Source organism: Porites lutea, chromosome 2, assembly GCF_958299795.1.
Source record: "Porites lutea chromosome 2, jaPorLute2.1, whole genome shotgun sequence".
Classification (NCBI taxonomy): domain Eukaryota; kingdom Metazoa; phylum Cnidaria; class Anthozoa; order Scleractinia; family Poritidae; genus Porites; species Porites lutea.
In genome coordinates, this window is record NC_133202.1 from 46,305,227 (window position 1) to 46,327,201 (window position 21,975).

General features: G+C 36.4%; 1 protein-coding gene across 3 annotated transcripts in view; it reads left to right on the forward strand.

Moving 5' to 3' along the window:
• The first annotated feature begins 2,952 nt into the window (after positions 1-2,952).
• Positions 2,953-21,975, forward strand: part of LOC140928810 (uncharacterized) — a 36,265-nt gene continuing 17,242 nt past the window's right edge. Inside the window, exons 1-15 of one of the 3 annotated variants that reach the window (XM_073378589.1) lie at positions 2,953-3,243; positions 5,395-5,466; positions 5,644-5,687; positions 8,313-8,432; positions 10,638-10,673; positions 11,603-11,718; positions 12,306-12,668; positions 13,078-13,227; positions 15,481-15,671; positions 16,108-16,291; positions 17,146-17,333; positions 18,322-18,511; positions 19,295-19,488; positions 20,992-21,160; positions 21,602-21,872. In XM_073378589.1, the coding sequence (XP_073234690.1) occupies positions 5,410-5,466; positions 5,644-5,687; positions 8,313-8,432; positions 10,638-10,673; positions 11,603-11,718; positions 12,306-12,668; positions 13,078-13,227; positions 15,481-15,671; positions 16,108-16,291; positions 17,146-17,333; positions 18,322-18,511; positions 19,295-19,488; positions 20,992-21,160; positions 21,602-21,872 (2,273 nt within the window). In that variant the 5' untranslated portion in view covers positions 2,953-3,243; positions 5,395-5,409. Of the gene's footprint in view, positions 3,244-4,877; positions 5,117-5,394; positions 5,467-5,643; positions 5,688-8,312; positions 8,433-10,637; positions 10,674-11,602; positions 11,719-12,305; positions 12,669-13,077; positions 13,228-15,480; positions 15,672-16,107; positions 16,292-17,145; positions 17,334-18,321; positions 18,512-19,294; positions 19,489-20,991; positions 21,161-21,601; positions 21,873-21,975 lie in introns of those variants that run through there. The other 2 variants (XM_073378588.1, XM_073378590.1) reach the window with 2 other exon arrangements.

The following is a 21,975-nucleotide window of genomic DNA, read 5'->3' on the forward strand; positions in this document are numbered from 1 at the left end:
ACAACCGAACTCTTTGAAGTTGTTTCTGTCCACATTTTGAAAGTATCAACGAGTCGCTGCAAACTTGAGTTAATTTCACTGATTGTTTAAGATGAAATGAACTCAGTTTCAATTAGTAAAGGTATTTGTGTGTTATTATTGTCCTGCCCAGCTCATTAATGAGGATCACCAATAGGGTTCTTCAATCCCGTAATCCCGACCTAAAATTTCGTGCAATCCCGTAATCCCGAGGGTTATTTTGGCTTCCCACCTCCCGCGCATGCTTTCAATCCCGAATCTTGTCCCGATTTTGCTTTATTATCCCGAATTCCGAGCCTCAAATAAGGGAAATCCCGGATCCCGAAAAAACTATTGGGGACCTTCATTAATGCATTACAGGAGCCCTTTCATTTCGTAATCATGAAATAAATCCAGGGTTCAATATCACGCGTCAAGTCTTCCATTTATCTTTCACGGTTTACGTTAATCTGAAGACTTCTTATGCGTTGTCTTTTTTCAAAGCCGCAACACATGACGGTAATAAACTGTATAGGACTTTATTACCTCTTCCAAGAAAACTTAAATTAATGAGAAAAACTCACTCCAAAAAGACTGGTGGTTACAAACTCCATGATGATATGAGCTTTGTTGACTTGACGACGCATTCGCAAAGGTCCTTTGTACTGCCTTGCCGAACTAAATTGATCGAATTAAATTCGACTTTAGCACGGCATTAGAGCGACGTTTAAAACCAAGTCGAGCTACTGCCATGCTACATGGCAGTATCTCGACTTGGTTTCAAACGTCGCGCTCCTGCCGTGCCGAACTCAGTTCGTAAATTATGAATGCATTAGAATAATCTAAAAGTTTTCTAAATGCGGGGGCACCTAACGAGAATATGCCCCGGTAGTCCAAAACCACTTCAACATATTCAACATAGCATTGTTAAACGTATTTGAGTATTTAAACGGTAGATATAGGCATATTTTTATCCCTTAAAAATTTTTCATCTGTTCGGATTTCCTAGATGAAAGTCTAGTGATCCGAAAATTATAGGGATCAAAACTTACCTTTTCGAAAATTTCAGCCAGAAAAAAGGCTCCCGAAAATTCTAGGTGACCTTTTTAGGGTAAAACTCCGTTAAAAATGGGCAATTACACCATTTTTTAGATGTTCGAAAATCCTAGGAGAGGCAGACAAGCAAGAAATTTTACAAAAAATGTTGCGAACATTCTAGATCTCAAATCGTCTTCCGAACAGATATTTTCCGAAAATTGACGTTGGGTGTCCCTGTAAATCGTTTCTTTGTATTGTCGACGTCTGAAAACAAGTCGTGCTAGTGTCGTGCTGAAGTCGAGCTACAGTCGAGCCAGCTTAGCTCGGCAGTAGCACAAGGGTGGGTTGAAACAGGCCTATGTTTTTTGAGCTTATTAACAAGGCATTGCTAATGGATCCTAATAACTTTGTTCGTGCGTAACAGCATGCATACAAGGAACTTTGTAAATGTGATTATCAGAACTACAGTCGACTCTCTCTTAACGGACACCTCCCTCAAACGGACTCCTGGAGTTGGTCCCTTCCTTTCTTTACCCCCTTTATTTGACTCTCTATAAGACGGAGATCTCTCTAAGACGGACACTTACTTCCGGTCCCAAAGGTGTCCGTCTTAGAGGGAGTTGACTGTATTTATTTTCATGCAGATCCGAAAAAGTTCAATCACACAGCTTGCATTGGAACAAAGTCTCCCACTCGCCAGGAACTTTGTGAGCAAAACATACATGATCGGATTTTATAGGTGAAGTATTGTCTCTATTTTCTTATTTATCAAGCTTGTGTTTAATTCTGAACAATTTAAATGTAGTCTTCAATGTATTTAATTAGTTAGAAAATAAAAAGGTAAAAGTGGTGGGAAGTTGGACGACCTTAAAGGCGATGTTACACTGGACGATTCCCAAAGACGATTTTAAACGCAACACAGCGTTGCAACATTGCAATGCTTTGTTACGCTAAAAATTGTCGTTTGCGAATCGTCTCGTGTAACATCACTAAAAGAGAACTTGCACGCAAGCAAGAAAACGACACTGGCTCGGTAAAGCCAGCTAAGCCTTTCGGCCACGGGGCCCGTTTCTCGTGAGTTATATTTTAAAATTAAAATCTAAAAACAATAAGCACCAGTTCTAATCCTCTTACAAGTCCATTGTGTTTTGCAAACTGATAATTTTAATACATATCTTTGATCATGCCGATCTTGAATGTGAACCGCAAAACAGTTTTCAAGTAACTAAGGGGACTTTCGAGAAACGGGCTCCAGGACCTGACAAAATATCCATACGGCGGCAGCGATAAGGAGAACTTCCTTCCTGCCATGAAAGGGCTCACCAACCAGCCTAAGTGGCAGGTGTTTTGTTTGGGACGAGAAGGAAAAAAGAAAAGCGGCTACCCCTTCCGCCTCTCTCGTCACGCTTATGTGCGCGCTCGACTAGCAAAATCACCAGCTACGCACTCCCTTTTTCGCTTCCATCTTTCCCCTTTTCCCCCAGAAACGCCTGATACTCAGGCTACTACGCAGGCTACTCACCAACATAGGCCGGCCAGGAGTACCCCCTCGGGGGGCTTATTCTCTAGTATTCTTGCCAGGTTGGTATAGGAAAGTTTTATTCCAAGCTGGTCATGGCTCATTCACATCCAGTCACATTCAGCGAGTTTTTCTTATTTTGTAGTAATATTTGTATAAAAATAGTCTAAAGGTTGACTTCTGGTACCATCAAATCTCGTCAATTCCTATGGCGCCGCGCTACTTCTCCGACGTCTTCTGGTAAAAAGAATAGACAATATTTTCGCATTATCACTAATGCGTACACCCATTGGCTAGTGTCTCAAGTGTTATTTAGAGCAGACAGTAATCTCAAAATAATAGAGACGAACGTCAGCATATATTTCCTTTAAATTTGCATACCATATTTCAACCAGTTGAAGTTCGCCGACTCCCGCATTCACTGCTTTTGTGTGTCCTTGGCGGAATTTTAACGAAAACAGGTTAATCATCGGTTCGCTTTGCGGCCATCTTTGAATCTCTTTTCGCAGTTTGGGATAACAAATATCGGCGGATTTTCTTGCGCGAAAGCCACCGCGGCTTTGCGTTTCTATCGGGCACTTGCCATTGCGTGATTTTTGTGACAAGAAAGAGAAATCACTCCTCTTGTGGACGGATGTGAGTTTTCATCACGCCATTTTTTGAGCAAAGAAAGCTTCGACGCTTCCCAGGTGAGCTATCGAAACGTTTTGTGTTAGCCTTTATTTAGGTTGCTGCCGTTAAATAATGGTTTTTTCTCCTCAAGCACTGCAGTAGTGTTTTTAGTGTGTACAGATTATTATAGTACAGAACAATCGGTAGATTCGAACGATGTTTTTAGATGCTGATCAAGTGCTTTGGAAATCTGCAACCCCTGTTACATAGCAAACATCATGAATAACATTTCTTTTAATCAAGAAGCAACTTTATGCAAACATCTCAAGTATCTCGTAGTTAAACAAGTAAATCCTGGCCATTTAGAAAGCTTTATCACCGATTTACTTTGTCACATATTTTTGGAAATCATGGTTTATAAAAGACACGCACATGTACTGTTTCGAAAAAAGTTTTCTGTTTGACCTCAGTTCAATCAACCACCTCAATGCTAAACAGTTTCGGCTCTTAAATCAAACGACAGTCATCTACTGAGAGTGTTTAAAAGCGGATTAAAATTTCCCTCTATTAATCGATTCTCGCACGTCACAAAAATACATTTTTGCCAGTAGACTTCAAGGGTGTGAATATTTAAGCAAGTTGTTGCTTTGCAGACGATATCCTCTTCTGACGATTCACGTTTGGGGTTTCTTTGTATTTTTCCATTTTTTAAGTTGAAGTTCTGATTTATATATAGGTATAACAAGAACAGTATTTATATGTGTACCGATATGTACAACAAATCGCCATTTGCCATTCGTGTTCGGAATGCCATAAAAATACTACTAGAACAATACTTCTTCTTATCGCATGAATTGTCTTACATTCAAAATCCTGAGCTCTAAATAGACCTTGGGCGACATGTATAAGCGGCTTTCCGTTTATGTTGCAAACGGTTCGGAAAACAGCAATAATTGTCATGAATCGCAAATGGTTTACTTTTCCGTGGATCGGACTAGTAACTGGCTTCTTTCGAACAACCAGTTAGCGGCTGTTTCAAACAAATTAGCGTAAAATGTTGGTTGCAAAATAAAATGATTTAAACATGATTAGCTCCCGGCCTAACCACACATAATAAAATAAGGTAATGAAAAAACTCAGTCTTAGGGCGGGAAAGAATAAACATTAACTTTTCGTTGCGTTACGGCGACGCCCAAACAAATTATTTGACCCCTTTTTGTCCTTGAGCATTTTTTCGGCAATTAAACGTTCTGATAAGACGATCGATAACAAACAAACCTAAAATTTCTTTTGTCGTTTGCAATTTATTTTTGAATAAAGCGATGATAAGTCCCTCCATTTTTTATTGGCTATCATTATATCTTCAGTAAACAGATTTTAAAAGTCTACTCTTCAAATATGTCCTCTTTGATTAAATTTGAGCAGACGAAAATGGTTTTTTCATATCATTAGTAGTTTTCCCATAAAAAGTAAAGTAAAAGTGAATGTGGGCCTAAAAAACATGTAGGGAGACGAATGTCCTAACTTTAATAAAACTTCGTGTTACAAAGACTCTTCTGGATGAAATTCTTTTCCTTTGTTTTGAATGGACGTATTTCCCGCATGTGGTCACGACGCGGCAAATATTGTCATGGCAACTAAATTTGACTGACATGTTTCAAACCCGTATTGCCTGAGGGAGGGTGGGACAGACAATTGTTTGTCGTCGCGTCCAATATCTTGATGGACGGAGAGTAATCGTCGAGTTTTTCGATACTATTAATCCGATTCCTCAGTTACATTTTTGAAATTAAGTTGGTTCTAAGCACTGCGTTTGAAAACCGGGCTTCAGCTTTCCCACTTTAGAGTCCGATTTTAGCAGAGTAATCTCGTATCACGATGTCTTATCGTCGACGCGATTTGTATAACGAAGACTCCGCAGCGAACCTCCTTCGCTCTGTCAGGCAACAGGTAAGCATGTACAGTTGCTGTATATTTTTGTGGTTCTCCGTAGATTTAATGTGATTAACATCATCGAACCCCTTATACTTGATTATTATCTTTGAGTCTCTGCATGCCGTTAATGCTGCTGGTAATCTTGAGGTCAAATGGCTTGTGTTCCGGTAGCTTCTTGCACACTGCTTGGCCTTGCAAACTTGAAAGCTTCGAATTTCAACTTCTTTTCCGCCCTATAAAACTCTTTAGTTTGCGATATACTCTTTAAACGTACTTCTTGCCGTCTTTTACAGGAAGCTCAATTTGAAATGCTTTCCCGAGAATTAGAACAAGAGAGAAGAAATGTTGCACAGCAGTTAGAAAAGGTAAGCCAAGGAAGGTCGAGTTTTGATTCCTATTTTGAATTCCTGCCTGGGTACGCTAATTTTGTTCCGCGCCGGTCATGGGCCGCGTAGTAGGTCAAACCTTTAAAATTTTGCACGGCGTAAAAAGATGTTATACAACATGTACGATTATAAACCTCTCAATATTTTCACTTGCAGTGCAAATATGGCTCAGAAACAGCAAGTGTTAGCTCGATGGGAAGGTAAGAAACTCATTGTCGTGTTTGTATACTGAAGATAGGCAAGATAAGCTTGAATATTTTTTAATTTGAATTTTACGATCCCAGCTTGAGAATTACGTGCTTTCAGTTTTTCACAAACCATTAAATTCATGGAAGTGAGATTGTTTCGATTCCATCAAGATCATTTCCATTAATTTGATATTTATATGGTACTTGCTTAATGAATAAGTAAAAATGTCTGGATGTTTCTTTCTTATGGTTGAATCTCGTCACTGACATGTACGCATAATTTTAAGTTTAGGAACGTTCGATCGAAAGTCATTTTGTAGGAACCGATTTCTTGCTTGTGTTACAAATGGATATTTATAAAAGGGTGATTATACCTTGGCACGGACCATTTTAATTACAATATGTCGGATTATCTTTTCAAACCTTTCAACTAGTCATGCTTTGTAACAAACTTCACCAGAGAGACTTTGCTAAATGTAAGCTTATTTTGATTATAATGAACGTCGGCAAGTGCTTTTTTTTATCCACGGCTAGCTATCAGGTATCATAAATCAAGTTTTTGGCGTTTTCATTTCCTGAAAGGCAATTGGTGCATGTATTGTGTTTTTGTGAGGAGAATTTTATTCATGAATTTACCCCTTACCTCTGCGTTACATTCATTTAAAGTTGTACAAACTAGTAACTCGGTGAAAAAAGTCTTGAGGTTAAAATTCTCTATTGAGAGTGAAAATTATATTTGCTGGCGTTTTAAAGTTTCTGAACAATGCATTCCTCTCTAATGTCAGTCTTGGGTATTGTTAGGGTAGCTATCACCTAAGTTCTTTCTCCATTCTTTATTAATTTGCCTCGTTCGAACCAAATTCGTGATCAAAGCAAAGCACCATGTTAGGGAAAATTTATCTTTTGATGCGGTTCATGCCTGGAAGACTACTGTTGAAATGTTTGTAAGTGCGAAATATTTTCCCGAGGTGTCAAATTGTTGACAGGTTAATGGCGGTCAAATGTTTTTCCAGATGTCAAAAAAGAATCACGGTCAAGCAGTCTTTTCATGAAACACTTTCAAATGTGACTTTGAGTGAATATTATTTACTTTTCTTTGAATAATGTTCCTTGATAATAAAGGAAGGACTAGTGAGGAAATTTAAGAGAAATTGTGATAAATTAGGTCCTTGAAATGCAATTTTTTAAAAAGAAAAAGTAGCTCCTATAGAGACAATTTAGCAGTGTGTTTATACTCTGGCTTGACTCCAACGGGAGGCATGACTTTGCCTCATGCTTCAATTATCTGTCATGGTTGCTTTGCAACTTGTATGTTTTCATCTGTATACACATAGGTAATATTTTGTTATTGTGATAGAGACCTGATGGTTCTAACTGTAGGCAGAGAAACACTATTCAATTAGTGAAATCAACGAACCATAAATAGTTATTATAATCATTCTATGATAACCCTATTTATAGCACAAAGGCTAGACTGGCTTGGCAAATGACTGAAACAAAAAATTCAAATTGACCATAATGAGGTTTATATTTCCGAGTGGTAAGAGGTAAATTACTTGGCTATTTTCTACATTCAAGGGTGGCTCAGAAGTTAAATGTGAACCCCTTTAGTTTTGGTGTTATTTTCATGGTACTCTGATCATTGGGTTACTCTGTTGTTTGTTACAGCTTTAATTTTATTGTCAGTATTTAACCTATTTGGGTTAGCTTTTTTCTTGTGCTTTGACCCAGGTAACTAAAGGTAAATAGTCATTTAAACTGAGAAAGGAATTTATCCATTAACACAATATTTAATAACCTCTTTAAAATCATAAGGTTATGCTGGTATTGCTTCCTAGCAAACGTAAACTTTAACCTCAGTTTTTACTATTTTTGGCTACATTATAGATACATCTTATTGGCACTCCTTTAACCCCAAAAGCGATACTTATTTTATTTATCCATTTTTCATTGTAGCATTTTTGACATCATTTGGCCATTGCTATCCTATGCATACACTGAAAAAAATTGGAGTGTTTTGCAATTTGATGTTGTGCATTTGTGGACTGCTCAGAGGTCCTGACCAGGGAGGGGGGGGTGTGGGTCCGTTGTCAAATGTCTGAATTTGATAGTCTTTTAAGTCCCTGTTTGGTCACAATTTCACAAGTCCTAGGCTTGTGACATGCTTATTACCACACCTTTGACATTCATATATTTTACCAAGCTTAAAAAATTAATTCACAAATTATCTTTCTTTATTTTCCACATCTGTTATTAGAGGTGCAATATCCCTCTTTTTAATTGGCAGAAAAATTCCTGTCGGTCTTTTTTTTTTATTACATTCCAGTGCTGGCCTAACTGGTCTGATTTTCTAATGTTGTGGTGTCTGTTATAAATTATAAAGCAATTAACGATTGGGCCTTACTGCCAAGTAAGCTCAAGAGACTGATGCCAAAACTGAAACAGTTTTTACTAGACTATTTTGAACCGTATTTAATGTATAATTTATTATTATGACCTTTATTTTAGAGCCCCCCCCCCGAAAACCCCCTTAGGTGCTTGGAGGCCTTCTCTGAAAATATAAATTATTTATTATTATTTTTTTTTTTATATTTTATTAACCTTATATTGAAGTTCATTTTGTTTTTTGGTTATCAGCTCAACAGATGAGTCTTTTGTTTGGCGTGGAAATCAAGGTCCAGGAAGTATTGGCGATGATCAAGATCTTTCAGATAATGAGAGTCAGCTTAGTGGATCTGCCCTTGTTGATTCCTGCTTGTGAGTTGGAAATTCATTTTGAGCACTGAAAAGCACAGAGCACTGTCCTTTGCACTAAAGGAGTTGAGAAAATGTTATTTATTTTAATAAAAAGGTTGCTCCTGCAAGGCAAATACAAAACCAGAAATGGAACCTTTATCATCATGAATTGGAAAATCACATAGATGAGAATCAACAACAAGAAACCCAGGAAAAAAATCTAAGTTACAGACCAATAAAAACAACAGGTGTACTTTGTGTTTACAATGTATTTACAATAATATCAATGATTGGAATGATTGGATTTACGTTAAGTTATGGTGAGATGTTTTTTCATTCTAACTTTTTAGCCAGTGGGGGAAGTTCTGTCCAAAACATTATGTCCAAAACTATTTCAATCCAGAAAAATGCCCAGGTAAAATTAATTAGTTGTCCAAAGTGCCTCAAATTACCAGCTGGTTTAGTCAAGTCAAGTATGGAAACAGGCAAAGTGTTAAAAAAAAATGTCTACCTGTTAAAATATTGCTACCACCGATTGCATGAGTTTTGTGGAAGAAGCCTGTTTTGTGAATCCCAGTGAAAATATTAAAATTGATATTGTACATGTACATGTAACTCCTGAATTAAGTGTCATTGTTCTTGTAAATCTATTGGATAAAATCAGATTTTATCCATAACAACAGACAGATTCTGCACAATTACAGCATGGTACTTGTATTATATGATTAGTTTACCGTTGTAGGGACATCTCTCAAATTGGGACTGTCGGTGGATTGCACTGGCTCACATTCAGAGAGTTTTGATTACAGATTTATCTCAACTTACTCGACATTAATTTACATGTAAGGCTATGCTATAAGAACATGTTTCACATTAAATTTAAAGATTTGCAGTCTTCCTGTAACTGCCTTTGCTCATTTATCCCTTTACTGTTTGATTTGCTCCTTTCGTATATCATCTGGGTAGGGCAAGGCAATGTGTGCATGCTTTTGGTGTACAATAATAAATTACTAAGCTAGTTGAAGTGTGTGTGTAAGAAAAAGATGAGCTGATGAAAGTTACACAGTATTGTCACATCATATACAAAAGTAGTATTCGTCCTTGTGATTTTATTGTATGTTTGGTTTATTCTATGAACATTATACAAACTACATGTAAGTAATGTTTCAGCCAAGGTATGTTGTTGCAGGTACTTACATATATGACCCTTATTGGGATTTATTAATGATGTTTATATACATGAACACTCTTTTTGCAAGTAAACTTTTAGAAATATGGTCCGTGCATAATCATGTTGTGAACAATGAGCTTTATTCCTCAAAAGGTTGAAAAATTGTAAAAGATGTTTTTTAGCTCATGGAAGATAGAGATTGTAATATATTGTTGGTCTAAATTACAGTTATAAATCTCTTGTGTTGCAGACTATCAACTATTATTAATTCCCGGCAGAAAAAAAATTATTTTAGATGTGTGGTTGAAATAAACTCCTGCCCTGGCTGGTCGAGTTGACTGTATTTTGTATTTTTTTTATAAGAAGTTTTTTTTAGAGGTGTTTAATGTACATGTATTCCATGCAGTATTTGTTCCATATGTAGAACTTTGCATCAGTTCACTTAAATATTTTTATAAGAATTTTTATAACTAACTTATGAATGTGGTTGTTCCCCAATATATTGCAAGTCACTTATATAAGACAATAAATTAGTAATACTGGAGAAAATCAATCAATCAATGTCTTTTATGAGATGTTTGCTTTTTAGAGGTGTTTAATATATCCTATGTAGTGTTTGCTCTGTATGTAGAACTTTGCATCAGTTCACTTAAGTATTTTTTACAAGAATTTTTATAACTTACAGTTTGTGGTTGTTCCCTCATAATAATATACTGCAAGTCACTTATAAATAAAGACAATAAATTAGTAACAATGGAGAAAATCAGTCAATCAATGTCTTTTTGAAAGTATACCTTAAAGCTTAATACACTGTTAAACATTTAAATCCAAGAAATTTTTTTTCCTCAATTATATTTAATCACTAGTTTAAGTTTTCTGTTGCCGTTATTTTCTTGCATGCAGCACTTACACTATACACATTGTCTTTATTTTTGTTGAACATAGACAATAAATTATCTTTCTTAAGTTTATTATATAATTTTGGGCCACAGAGACATCCATCTTATTAATTATGCATGTAATTCTTGGCTGATTATTTATTTTTTTACCTTCAGGAAAGTCCTTCAAGAAAGAGGTTTGTCTGACTCCAGGTATGTCATGCAATTCTCATTACGGCTATCCTTAAAATGTTGAGCAAAATTGTTAATTTTGTAGGTTTACTCCATCTGAGAGGACTAAAGATATTATGTATTAATTAATAATGATGAACAAAAGTGTCTGGTACCAGTTCACTATTTCACCGTGTTCTTTAAAGAACACCAATTTAGAAGTCAATTTCTATGCTATGGTAAATGCTTGTGAAGATCACTGGTTAATTTACAAATGAACTAATGCAACCACCCTATACTGCCAAATTAAATGCTTTACAGTTTCTTTCTATTTAAAGTAAACAAAGCAAAAAATTCCAGGATAGAAAATTTACATGTACATGTACACTAACTTTAGATTCCTTCACAGAAATTATCTTAGTTTTTATCATTTGTAGAGTTGTCAGTTATGCTCTTTTGTTTTGACTTGACCATTAAACTACCAATAAAAAATAGCAAAAGGTTACTTGAGGATCAGTTCATGAAACCAGATTAGTAATAGAAAATGATGGCTTCAAAAAACAGGCAATTTTTTTAAATATTTTGTGTGCTTACTAATTACAATAAAACTTAAGCCATGATGTAGATTCACCACCAACTACATTTTGTAACAAGTTTGACCCGGTGATGAAGTTTCTTATGACAATGTTTTCACCTTTCTATTGGCAATTCTGGCTCATTGCATACATGTATACCTAGCAATTTGACATCTTAAAGTGACAGATTACATGTACAATTTATTATTGCCTTATACATGTACTTTCTGGTGGAAATAGCTTGAAAGAAACCAACGACAACATGCTTCTAAATCTGAGGGCATTTTCACAAGATACACAGAAATCTGTATTATTAACGTTGAGCTATAAACATGTTTGCTGTCACGTATTTCTATGTTATATGACACTCTTTATGTTTCATTTTTTATGTTATAGGGATGATCAAGAACCATTCTATGACAGGAGTTTAGTTAACGGCAAAAGTTCACTATCTGGAATCCGCTCCAATGCACTCATGAATCAAAACTGGGAAAAAGATCTAATGGAAGCAGGTGCTGCTGCATGATGCAAATTCAATATATACATGAGGATGTTACATGGCTGCATGTGTGGAGATACAAAATTTCTCTTCGAGTGTTGAAAAAATAATATTTTACAAGAGAATTTAAGAGAAATTTCTAATCTCCAAGCCTCCATGTTATGTTCCATTTATTATATAGACACCAAATAAATACTAAACCACTTCACTTTAACAAATACCTTTTTTTGCTGTGAAAGGTGCGATTTATATTACATGTTTTTGGCCATAGCAACAGCGATCTTTTCACATGTGAATTTAATATGTTATTTTCAAAAGCTCACCTGGTATTTGATTGGTGTTTGTATTTAACAGATTTAGTAGGTTAATCTCTTAGTTTTCAGCCTATTATGTTATTATTGATTAATATTCCTATTTATTGATATATACATGTACATGTACACTGTACATTTATCTTATCTTTCACTCAGTTAAATCTGATCCTCAGGAAGAGTTTATAATATTATTAGTTCTTATCTTAAAAGTACATGTAAAGTGTGGTTTTTACAGCATTATTGACATGTCTACTTGAGGAGTAAACAATATTTTTCTTTGTAACAGACCTGACACCTGGGCAAACGGTAAAGAAGGTTGTAACAAGAACAGAAGTTCGCACATTAAGGACAGTAGATGGTAAAGTTGTGCAAGATACATATGACCCTGGTAGTGCTCAAACAACCGTTGAACGGTACACATTTGACAACAGAGCTGTCAATGGAAATGCTCCAAGAACTGTAACAAAACAGTATATTCCTGGAGATGAGTATCGATCAGGACGACGCGGCCCAGGATCTCAATCTTCTGTTGAAGATTACAAACGTCCATACAGTCCTGGTAGTCAAAGTGGTCCAGGTTCTGATGGTAGACAGACACCAACTAATGTTTCATCTGGACACTTGTCAGATGGATATCATACACCCACAGGTAACAAAGTCTTACACTTTCAATTTCATCCTATATTGTGACACCCTTATTACACTGTTCCAACTTTTAAAGCGAGGCTTTCCTACAGTATGATATCTAGTCAGAAGTAACAGGGGGATGTTAACAAAAAACAGTTACAACAGATAAGTCATCTTTTACCTTGAAACCACAAATCATATATAATCATATGATTTCGCAATTAATTCCTGTGTTGAAAAAAAGTTACTGATCATTTATGTTACGGTATGATAGTGTCCATTGCAGCTGTACTAGTGAAATAGAATGCAAGTTAACATGCAGTGCAACCAGAATCTGTTGCCATAAAGTATATATTAATAATTTTTTTAATCCCAAATGTAATGGATTTTTATTTCCTACGTAAGTACTGTGTATGAATGGTTCTTTTCAGGTTCACGCCATTCATCTCAGTCTAGTTCTGTTAGCACTAAAGCTTATCGCAACACAAGCCAATCTTTACCTCGCACATCCTTATCTGGGGGAACACCATCATCATCATCCACCATTCCACGATCATCTAGCGCATCTGGGCGGCAAAGCAGTAAGTTCCAACGTTACTACATACTGCTCACTTAAACATCAATTTCGTTTTTTTTTTAGAATCTTAATTGTCATGACTCATGAACACTTTCTTTTAGATTTTGTTGTGGAGAGGCTTTACAGTTTGTAGGCGAATCTGTTTTTTCTTTCTTTCTGCTGAATTATAATCATGTTCTTGTGATTCTAATGGAAGCCACATCCTTTAAGTAAAAAACTTGACAGTGAGGCTTAATTGACCCCAACAATGTGCAAATAAATTAAATTACTGTTTTTTTTTTTCAATTTAAGGTTGGGACTTACCTGTACCTTTTTTCACTTTTTCCCATCACATTTTTTTTATATAAGTGTTCTTGAAACAAATCCAGTTTAAGTAAACTAAGTCTTTAAATTCATTTTACTGATTTTGCTCAGTTTCTTTAAAAGTGTCAAGACTGAATTTTGAATAATTATGCAATCACAATAATTAATTTTAAAAAATTACCATATTTCGTGGAGTGCCTGTAAATTCATTGTGGGTAATTTCATCTGAAAGTGTCTTTGGTTTTTGATTATTTATCAGTATACAGTAAAAACCTGTGTCCAACAGTGTTTGGTTTTTTGTGATCACCATTGACATGCTTATTTCATGAAAGGCCTGTGGTTAAATATGCTACAATCAAACATAAAAAGTTTAAAACCCTTATGCTCAAATAAATTGATTAATAAAAGAAATGTTTCCCATGTTGGATGTAAGTATTGCTTTCATTTCTTGCCATAATTGTCAGTTCTTTGCCAAACCAGGTGTAAGAAAAATGAAAGGTATTTAGGTTTTGATCTTGTCTATGACTTTCTTTAAATAATTAATGATAAAAAGGAAATTGTGTTGGAATTTGAATTTGTACAAGATGGACATGTGGAATGCCCAATCTTTGTTTATGAGATTTTTTCCTTTGGTTTTACCAGATGAAAAACCAAAAGGTATTTAATATTTCAATGTTTTATGGTGTTCCTTAGGTAAAAGATACAGTTGGTGTATCAGGGTGCTTTTCAGTAATAATTTTTATAGGATTACACAGACATGTGACTACCAACATGTTGGTCTATACTTGGTTTTATATTGTTATGTTAATCTTGTGATCTCTCGAGTGTTTATATTTCATTTTGTTTCACTGAAGCGCAATCTTAAAACAGCAACTTAAAAGCTTTCCCACCAAACTTTAAAAAAAAATTATAAAATGCTAAATTGCAACTATATTCTTGCTTGCCTTTGTTTGTACTACAATCAAAATACCACTGACATTGTTGCCATTTTCTACATTTATTCTTATGACATTAATTTTATTACACACATTGTTGTCTTGTGGCTGTGAAAGTTAAAATATACTGCCTTGTATGTACATGTAGGTGTGGAAATTTGTCAAATTTCATCTGTGGAAATTTGGAACTGTTAATTCAATTGTGAACTAACACAAGACAGGTGCTGTTGAGAAGAGAAGGAAATTCTCATTTTTACTCCATGTGACTGAGCATGACCTTAAAAGTTTCCTGCATATAACTTAAAGTATGCTGTATGTATTTTAGGTGTTCCTTTAAGGTCTCCACTTGATTATTGAATTACATTTACTGTATGGTATACACTGTATAATATTTTTATTGTTCTTACTATGGTTGGGGCAATGTCATTCAAACAAGTGATGGATATATCACAAGCCTTTCTTTTTTATTTCTTTGTCACATCATAGCAATACCAAGTATTTGTATCTACAGACTGAGTGAAATGTACTGTGAGGTGAACCTAAATGGTCGAAGCTTGGAAGTGGAATATCAACCTCTTCTTCCTTTTAAATGTACAAAGTGTACATCATCACATTTTTTTGTAACTGATGATATAATATGTATACTTGTAGTGCACCATTGTAGCAAACGGTTACGGGTGTGGCAATAACATGCTTTCTGAGTGGACTAAACTATTTTTTTGATTTTATACATATGTAAATCTGAACTTTAAGATTTTAATATACAGTTTAGTAAATTTGTCTTGTTAGTTTTAAAATCTATTAGTAGATTTAAGTGTAGATATTATACAAAGTAAATGTATATAACTGTAGTAAAAGTACAAAATATTTAGGCACAGCAATGAAATAAATTTCAAAGAGGCACTAAAGCATAAAGATAATAACAAAAATGAAAAATTATTTCAAATATATTAACTTGATCGTTACATTTGCATTTAATCAGCTTTGAAGGTATCATTTCTTTATTGTTATTTTTTCAGCTACTTATAATCTCAGTATAAAGGTGGGCGATGTTAAAGGTTCAGGGACAGATGGCAATGTCTACATCCAGCTATTTGGTGAACGTGGCAACACAGCAAAGATTCAGCTCAGGCAGGCAGGTGACACCAGAAATAAGTTTGAGAAAGGAAGGACGTACAAGTTTACTGTGGACACTGTTGACATTGGCAAGGTACACTTATTTGTTTCTTATTTTATCACTTAAATGCAAATATAATGAACTAAATGTTTATTATTTTGTATGTTGCTGCTAAAATTCAAGATGATAGCGTGTAATTTACATTGATATATTTTTTATTTACAGTCAAATAATTTATATTATTTTAGTGTCTTGATAATGGCAAAAATATATCAAAGTAATATACCTTTCTGTAATAAAATTTTATGTTTTAAGTTATGTGTATGATATCCAGCTTGTTGTTGTATTTATCTTTTCAGTTGTTGTAATAGCTATCTGTAAACAATGTATGTATGTTGTTGTTGTGTCATGTCCTTTTGACCCAAATATACATTTGCAAGACTCTCAGTCACACAAGCAGATTTTTGAAGCCCTTGAGGGGGTTAATGAGATTCTGTTGCATCATTCAATTTTTCTTTCAAATTTTCAGGTTGACAGAATCAAACTGAGTCATGATCACACCGGTTATGGCTCTGGGTTTTTTGTGGAGGAAGTTGAAGTGGAGGTTCCTGCACGCCAAGATCGAGTCAAGTTTCCTTGCCGTTGCTGGCTTGCGCAAGATGTTGATGATGGTAAAATTGAGAGGGAGATGTTTGCAGTCACTCCTTTACCAAGTAAGCTCATAATAAATAAATAAAAAAAATGGAAGCCCTTGTTAGAGAATGAATTTAATGTGTTACATGTATCATAGTTTATCATGTTGAGGCAAATAACTGCAAATGTTATTTATGCCTTTTTACATGTACATTTAGCTATTAAATCCCAAACACTGTTAAAGTTCTCTGTGTCAAATAAGAGAGCCACCATTTAAACTTTAATGAAAACTCTATATTTACACATTCCCATTGTCGACAATTGAAGTATAAACTGTACGTGTACATGACCTCCCTTTTGTCTTTAAACTCCCATAAGTAGTTCTGTCAGATAAAAATTATTTTTTTCAAACAGTTCAATCAGAATAGAGTATCCACCCATAGACAGCAGGGATAGCTTGATTTGTGTGATTAAGGGTTTTGGTCTAGCTACTACAACACAGTACATCATTAGCATCAAACAAAACAAGTCCTTGAATGCACTTATCAATGGTGGTGCTACAACCAGTTGCAAAAATGTTGAGACACTCAGACAAAAAAAAAATGACCTTTCTTGCTGCAAATCGCTACTAGTCACAGGTCTGTGAGATACAATACCGACCTCCCTCCTCCCTCCCATTCAAAATTGCTCCTCCAAGTTTTGAGCATGGTCTTTTATTTCTAGCAACTTTGATAACGGGTGGAGGGGGGATCACAAGCACAAGATCATGGACAGGCCATTTAAGCCAAAATACAGTACATTGTCTCAAGTGCATTGTACTTTTGCAACTTGTTGTAGTTTCTAAAGTATGTACATTGTAATTTATTATTTATTTCTTTGTTAACAGTACTGTCTAGGTTTTGTTTTTTATTAAATGTTAATTGTTTCATTTCAGACACGTCCTACACAATGTCAGTCAAACTAGGCGAGGTTCTTAGCCCAGACACTAATCTTTATGTTCAGTTGTTTGGAGAAGAAGGAGAGACGAGCAAAATCATGCTGCGACCTGTGGGGTCATCACTTAATAAATTTGAGAAAGGCAGAACATACAAGTTTACTGTTGAGACTGTGAATATTGGAAAGGTGAATACTGAAATAAGACTTCATAGAATGTTGGTTTATGCGATGTAGTGCTTTCTTTAGGATGGACAGTTTGACAATGGCTCAGCCCTCCAGCTTCATTGTAATTTACCAGTCAATCGTTTGAACAGTCAGTCACACACACTATTAGGCAGTCGCACTGTAAGTTGGTCGGTCAGTCAATTCAAAAGACAGTTATGCAGGCGGTCAGTCAATTAAAAAGACAGTTGTGCAGTCAGTCAGTCAGTTGGTCTGCCAGTCTATCAGCCAGTCAGTTACACAGTTAGAAAGAGTAAGTTGGTCACTGACCAATCAGTCAGCAGTTAGGTCAGCATCTCAGTTCTAAATCACTTGATCTGTCTGGTTGCAAATATTTGGTTTTACTAAGGTTGTCAAGTTAATTTGCCATTGTTAAAAGATTCAAGAAGCGGACATTTCAAGGGGTAGCCCTTCTTCAGAGCAAATTGACACACACTACAGTTTCTTTTCAAACTAACCACTTCAGTCAATCAGACAGTCAGCCAGGAATTTAGACTTTCAAAAAAGTCCTTCGTCGGATTTCATATGGCGCGGGACGAAAGATTCAAAAAGCGGACATTTCAAGGGGACCTGTCGCGACTTCGTCGCTCGCGGTCGGCCGCTTCGCGGCCAAACAAGGCTCGCTCCGCTCGCCAAGAGGTAGACCTGCTACAAGTCTACCAGGAATTTAAAGTCTCTCAGTTATACAGTTTTTGTCAAACTTCATTTTGATCCTTGCCATTGCTTTAATAGGCATTTGAGGGGCAAAAAGTAAATTCTGCATTTTCAAAATACTTTTAAGTATGAATATCATGGTTTGAATTAAATGCTAGTCTTATATCGATCATCTCTCCCTTAACTGTAGATCTGTTAGTCTGACAAAATTAACTTACCTGATGATTCGTTTCAGTACTTTTCGTATCCCATTTTATTCAACTAATAGTAATGGCGATGTTTTGTTGTTATGTTTTAGATTGACAGACTGCGCATTGGCCATGACAGCAAGGGTGATGGAAAGGGTATATTTGTAGAAGAGGTAGAAGTAGCTCCTGCTGAACAAGATCGCACCATTTTCCCTTGCTACTGCTGGCTTGCTGAAGGAAGAGGAGACAGTAAAATGGAGAGAGAGATTCTCCCAGGACAACCAAGACCACCACGCCCAAGTTAGTGTAGTGGGGATTTTAGAAGGGCTGTGCCACGCCTGGCTAGTTCGTTTTGTCAATAGGTGTTTTGCAAGGGACCTTAATATGAGCGCAGATATCGCATGAAAATGGCAGAATTAGATCCTCTTGTTCAGCAAAATATTAATATGCCTCCTAATCAGTATGTTACAAACCAAACAACGAAATGAACTTTGAAAAGCAATTTCGTGACACATTTCATTAACTGCTCCCTTCCATGTGGGGATTCAGAAAGTCTTGAAGTAGAAGTCGGAGCAAGTATGGTTGACTAAGACTCTTCTGATTGACATTCATTCACATTTGGTTCTTCTGTGTGTTTAGGTTTCGTTCTTTGTGAGAGAACTTAATTTCCTCCCTCTTTTGCAAGGTCCGCCGGTAATAAAACATTTATTCATGAACAAGGCAAAAATATAAAGCTTTGGGTTACCCAGTGAAAGGAAATAGGTTTTTTGCGGAGTAAAGGTCCTTGTCATAGGAAACAACTGGATGCGAGACATAAGGGATTTAACGATGTACGAGTGTAGGAAATGAAAATGGACGCGGCTTCCACTTCAACTCTTAAGCCAGCAGTTCTGAAACCAAGAAAATTAAAAACTACGCATGCATACACATACCACCTTCTGATGCCTAACTGGCTTAAACCTTGATACAACACTCCACAGCACGCACTAATGCATTGTTTCGACTTCTGAAAGACATACTTTTACACCAAAGTTTTCAATAGTCATTGTATTAAATGTTTTATTATATATTTTTTGTATGCAGATACTTCTTATCATTTAGCAGTGAAAACGGGTGAGATGTTTACAGCTGGCACAGATGCTAATGTGTATTTCCAGCTGATTGGCAGTGAAGGGGAAACGGAGAAGATTCAGCTGAGACAGGGCGGTAAAGCTGAAAAAAGATTCGAGAAAGGCAGACTTGATAAATTTATTGTGGAAACTGTTGATGTTGGCACGGTACGTTTGTCTCATTTTTTTTTTTTTTTTAAATTGCATTTATCAATTTTTGAGGTTTTTATCTTGGGCTTAGATTGACAAGTTAATCGTTACAACTGCCTTTGGAGTAGTTTATCTACAAAAAGATTCTTGAGTTAAAATGAGAAAATGTGCTAAGGAGAATTCGTACTCACTTTCTAAGCCCCTGTTTGCATGGAGGTGGGGGACCCCAGATAGGCGAGGTAACATGCGGCGGGTCACCCCACCTATCATGTAAATGTGATCAAATTACTATGAGAGATTATATAAACAGGCGGGTTACCCCACCTAAGCGGGGTACCTCACCTAACTGGGGTCCCCCACCTCTATGTAAACAGGCCCTAAATGAGTTGAAACATGTTATTTGACTTAATTGAATTTAATTTGCAGTTTGTCAGGCGGAACCTCGTAAATACGACCTCCCCTGAGTCATGACAAACGGTTAAAAAGGTTTAAAGGGTTGTTTAAAGTGGAAGCGGACTTAGCTTTTCCAGCAAGTTTACAGGCCTCTACTAAATAATGAGAGAAATAATGCAAATAGAACAACAGGATTAAAGCCCCAGTTGGCAGGAGACAAACAGTTGGCTGTTTACAAGTGTGGCCGAGGTTTTGAACTCGGAACGACCGAGAACAATCCAACAAGGGGACTCGAACCCGGGACCCCGCCGGGGGGTCAGACGCATGCCTCCTCAAATTGTTGAGGCTATAATTATTTTGAAGACTAGATCGAACTGAAGTGGTAGTGTTGTACTAAGTCCCTGTAAAATATGGAATAAGCGGGAGAATTTAGTTCTGACTTCCGATCTGCTGGATATCGCACAATACTCCAACAATCCATTATGCACTTTTTAGCCCACCACCAACCCAAAACAGACAGAATCTTCACCTAGCTTTTGTCTTCCAAGTGAAGCTGGCTTACTGTTAAATTTTGAGCCAGCGCAAGAAATAGGGTATTTGCCCATTATGTTGGAAAGCAGAATTCCCGTTTAGAAAACTTCAAAAATATGGGCGGTGATATGAGGCGATAGAATTTTTGTACTCTTTCAATCCTGTCCAGCTGATTTTGATATACTTCGTAGCGGTGGATCGTTTTCCCACCACGTCAAAATTAATAATTTCATGTTAATGCACGATATTTTAAACCGCATGGTGGTAAGCACCCCTAGCTTAGGATAAAGGCCTTGTTAACGTGAAGAATAAAGCTCAGTGGTGCCGGCCTTGCTGTACTGAAACTGAAACTGAAAACTTTATTTATACTCGAGGGTCTGGAGCTTATTAGGCTCCTAGCTTAAATAGCTAATGAGTCGAGGTTAAAAACAAACAAAAAGAAATGAATTGAATTTAAACTATTTACATCATGATACGATATTGTTTACAGATAATGATTCTAAAAGGTACAATATTGACGATAGTCTAACAGTTACATAAAGAGCAGTTACATGCTGTAGTTCATCGTAACACAATCTTACTTTTCTAACCATACAGGTCCAGAAGCTTCGTATCGGACATGACAATAATGGCTCTGCCCCAGGATGGTTTCTTGAGGAAGTTGCTGTAGATGTACCAGCACACAATCAACATTTTGTCTTCCCTTGTCACCGATGGCTTGCCAGAAACGAAGATGATAAAAAAATAGAAAGAGACCTGCTACCAGGTATGTGTTGCTGGGAAACGAAATTACATCATCGGCGTTGTAAAGTTCAGTTAAACAGTACAAAGGATTCAAAGAGCCTCAACCCTTTAAGTCCCAGTAATGACTAGCATCTATTTTCTTCCAACAATATCCACATATTGTCAAGAGGCCAGGATATGAGAATTAAAAAAATAATTACCAAAGTGAAAATACGTTCTCGTAGACTTTCTTCAAAACTTTGACCTATTTTTCGGCAAGGTTTCAGGATATAAACAGCTGTTTTTTTCTTCAGGTTCTCCTCAAAAACTAGATAACATCCATCTTAGTTCACTCCGAAATGAACAGCTAGGCGGCCGCGCCTGGAAACGAGGCTGATTGGTGGTATATCCTAGTTTAAACCGTCGAAATTTAGAGTGAATGGGCTGCATGTGCGTATTTACCACTGTTCCTCTTTGTATGTAGGTGTCCCTGTTTCATCTGGCACAAGATCCCCATCCAAAACCACAACCACAACTACCACTGAGACAACAACTAAATTAGAGAGTCGGAACGTTCCACTACCAGTTGCTAAGAAACCTGTCGTGGAAGAAAGCCGGTACAGTACACCCACAAAGAAGGTGATAACAGAGGAATTGAGGTACACCACTGTTTCACCTCCTCAGAAATCAGTGATTGAGGAAGTGCGCTACACTACATCTCCTTCAAAGAAGACTGTCATTCAAGAGGAGTATAGGTGAGTGGTGAAAACATAAAAGGTCAAGGGTCCTTCCTTTACTTCGGTAACTTGTAACAATACTCATTAGACTGACAAACCTGAGGCCGACAGTACACTCTTT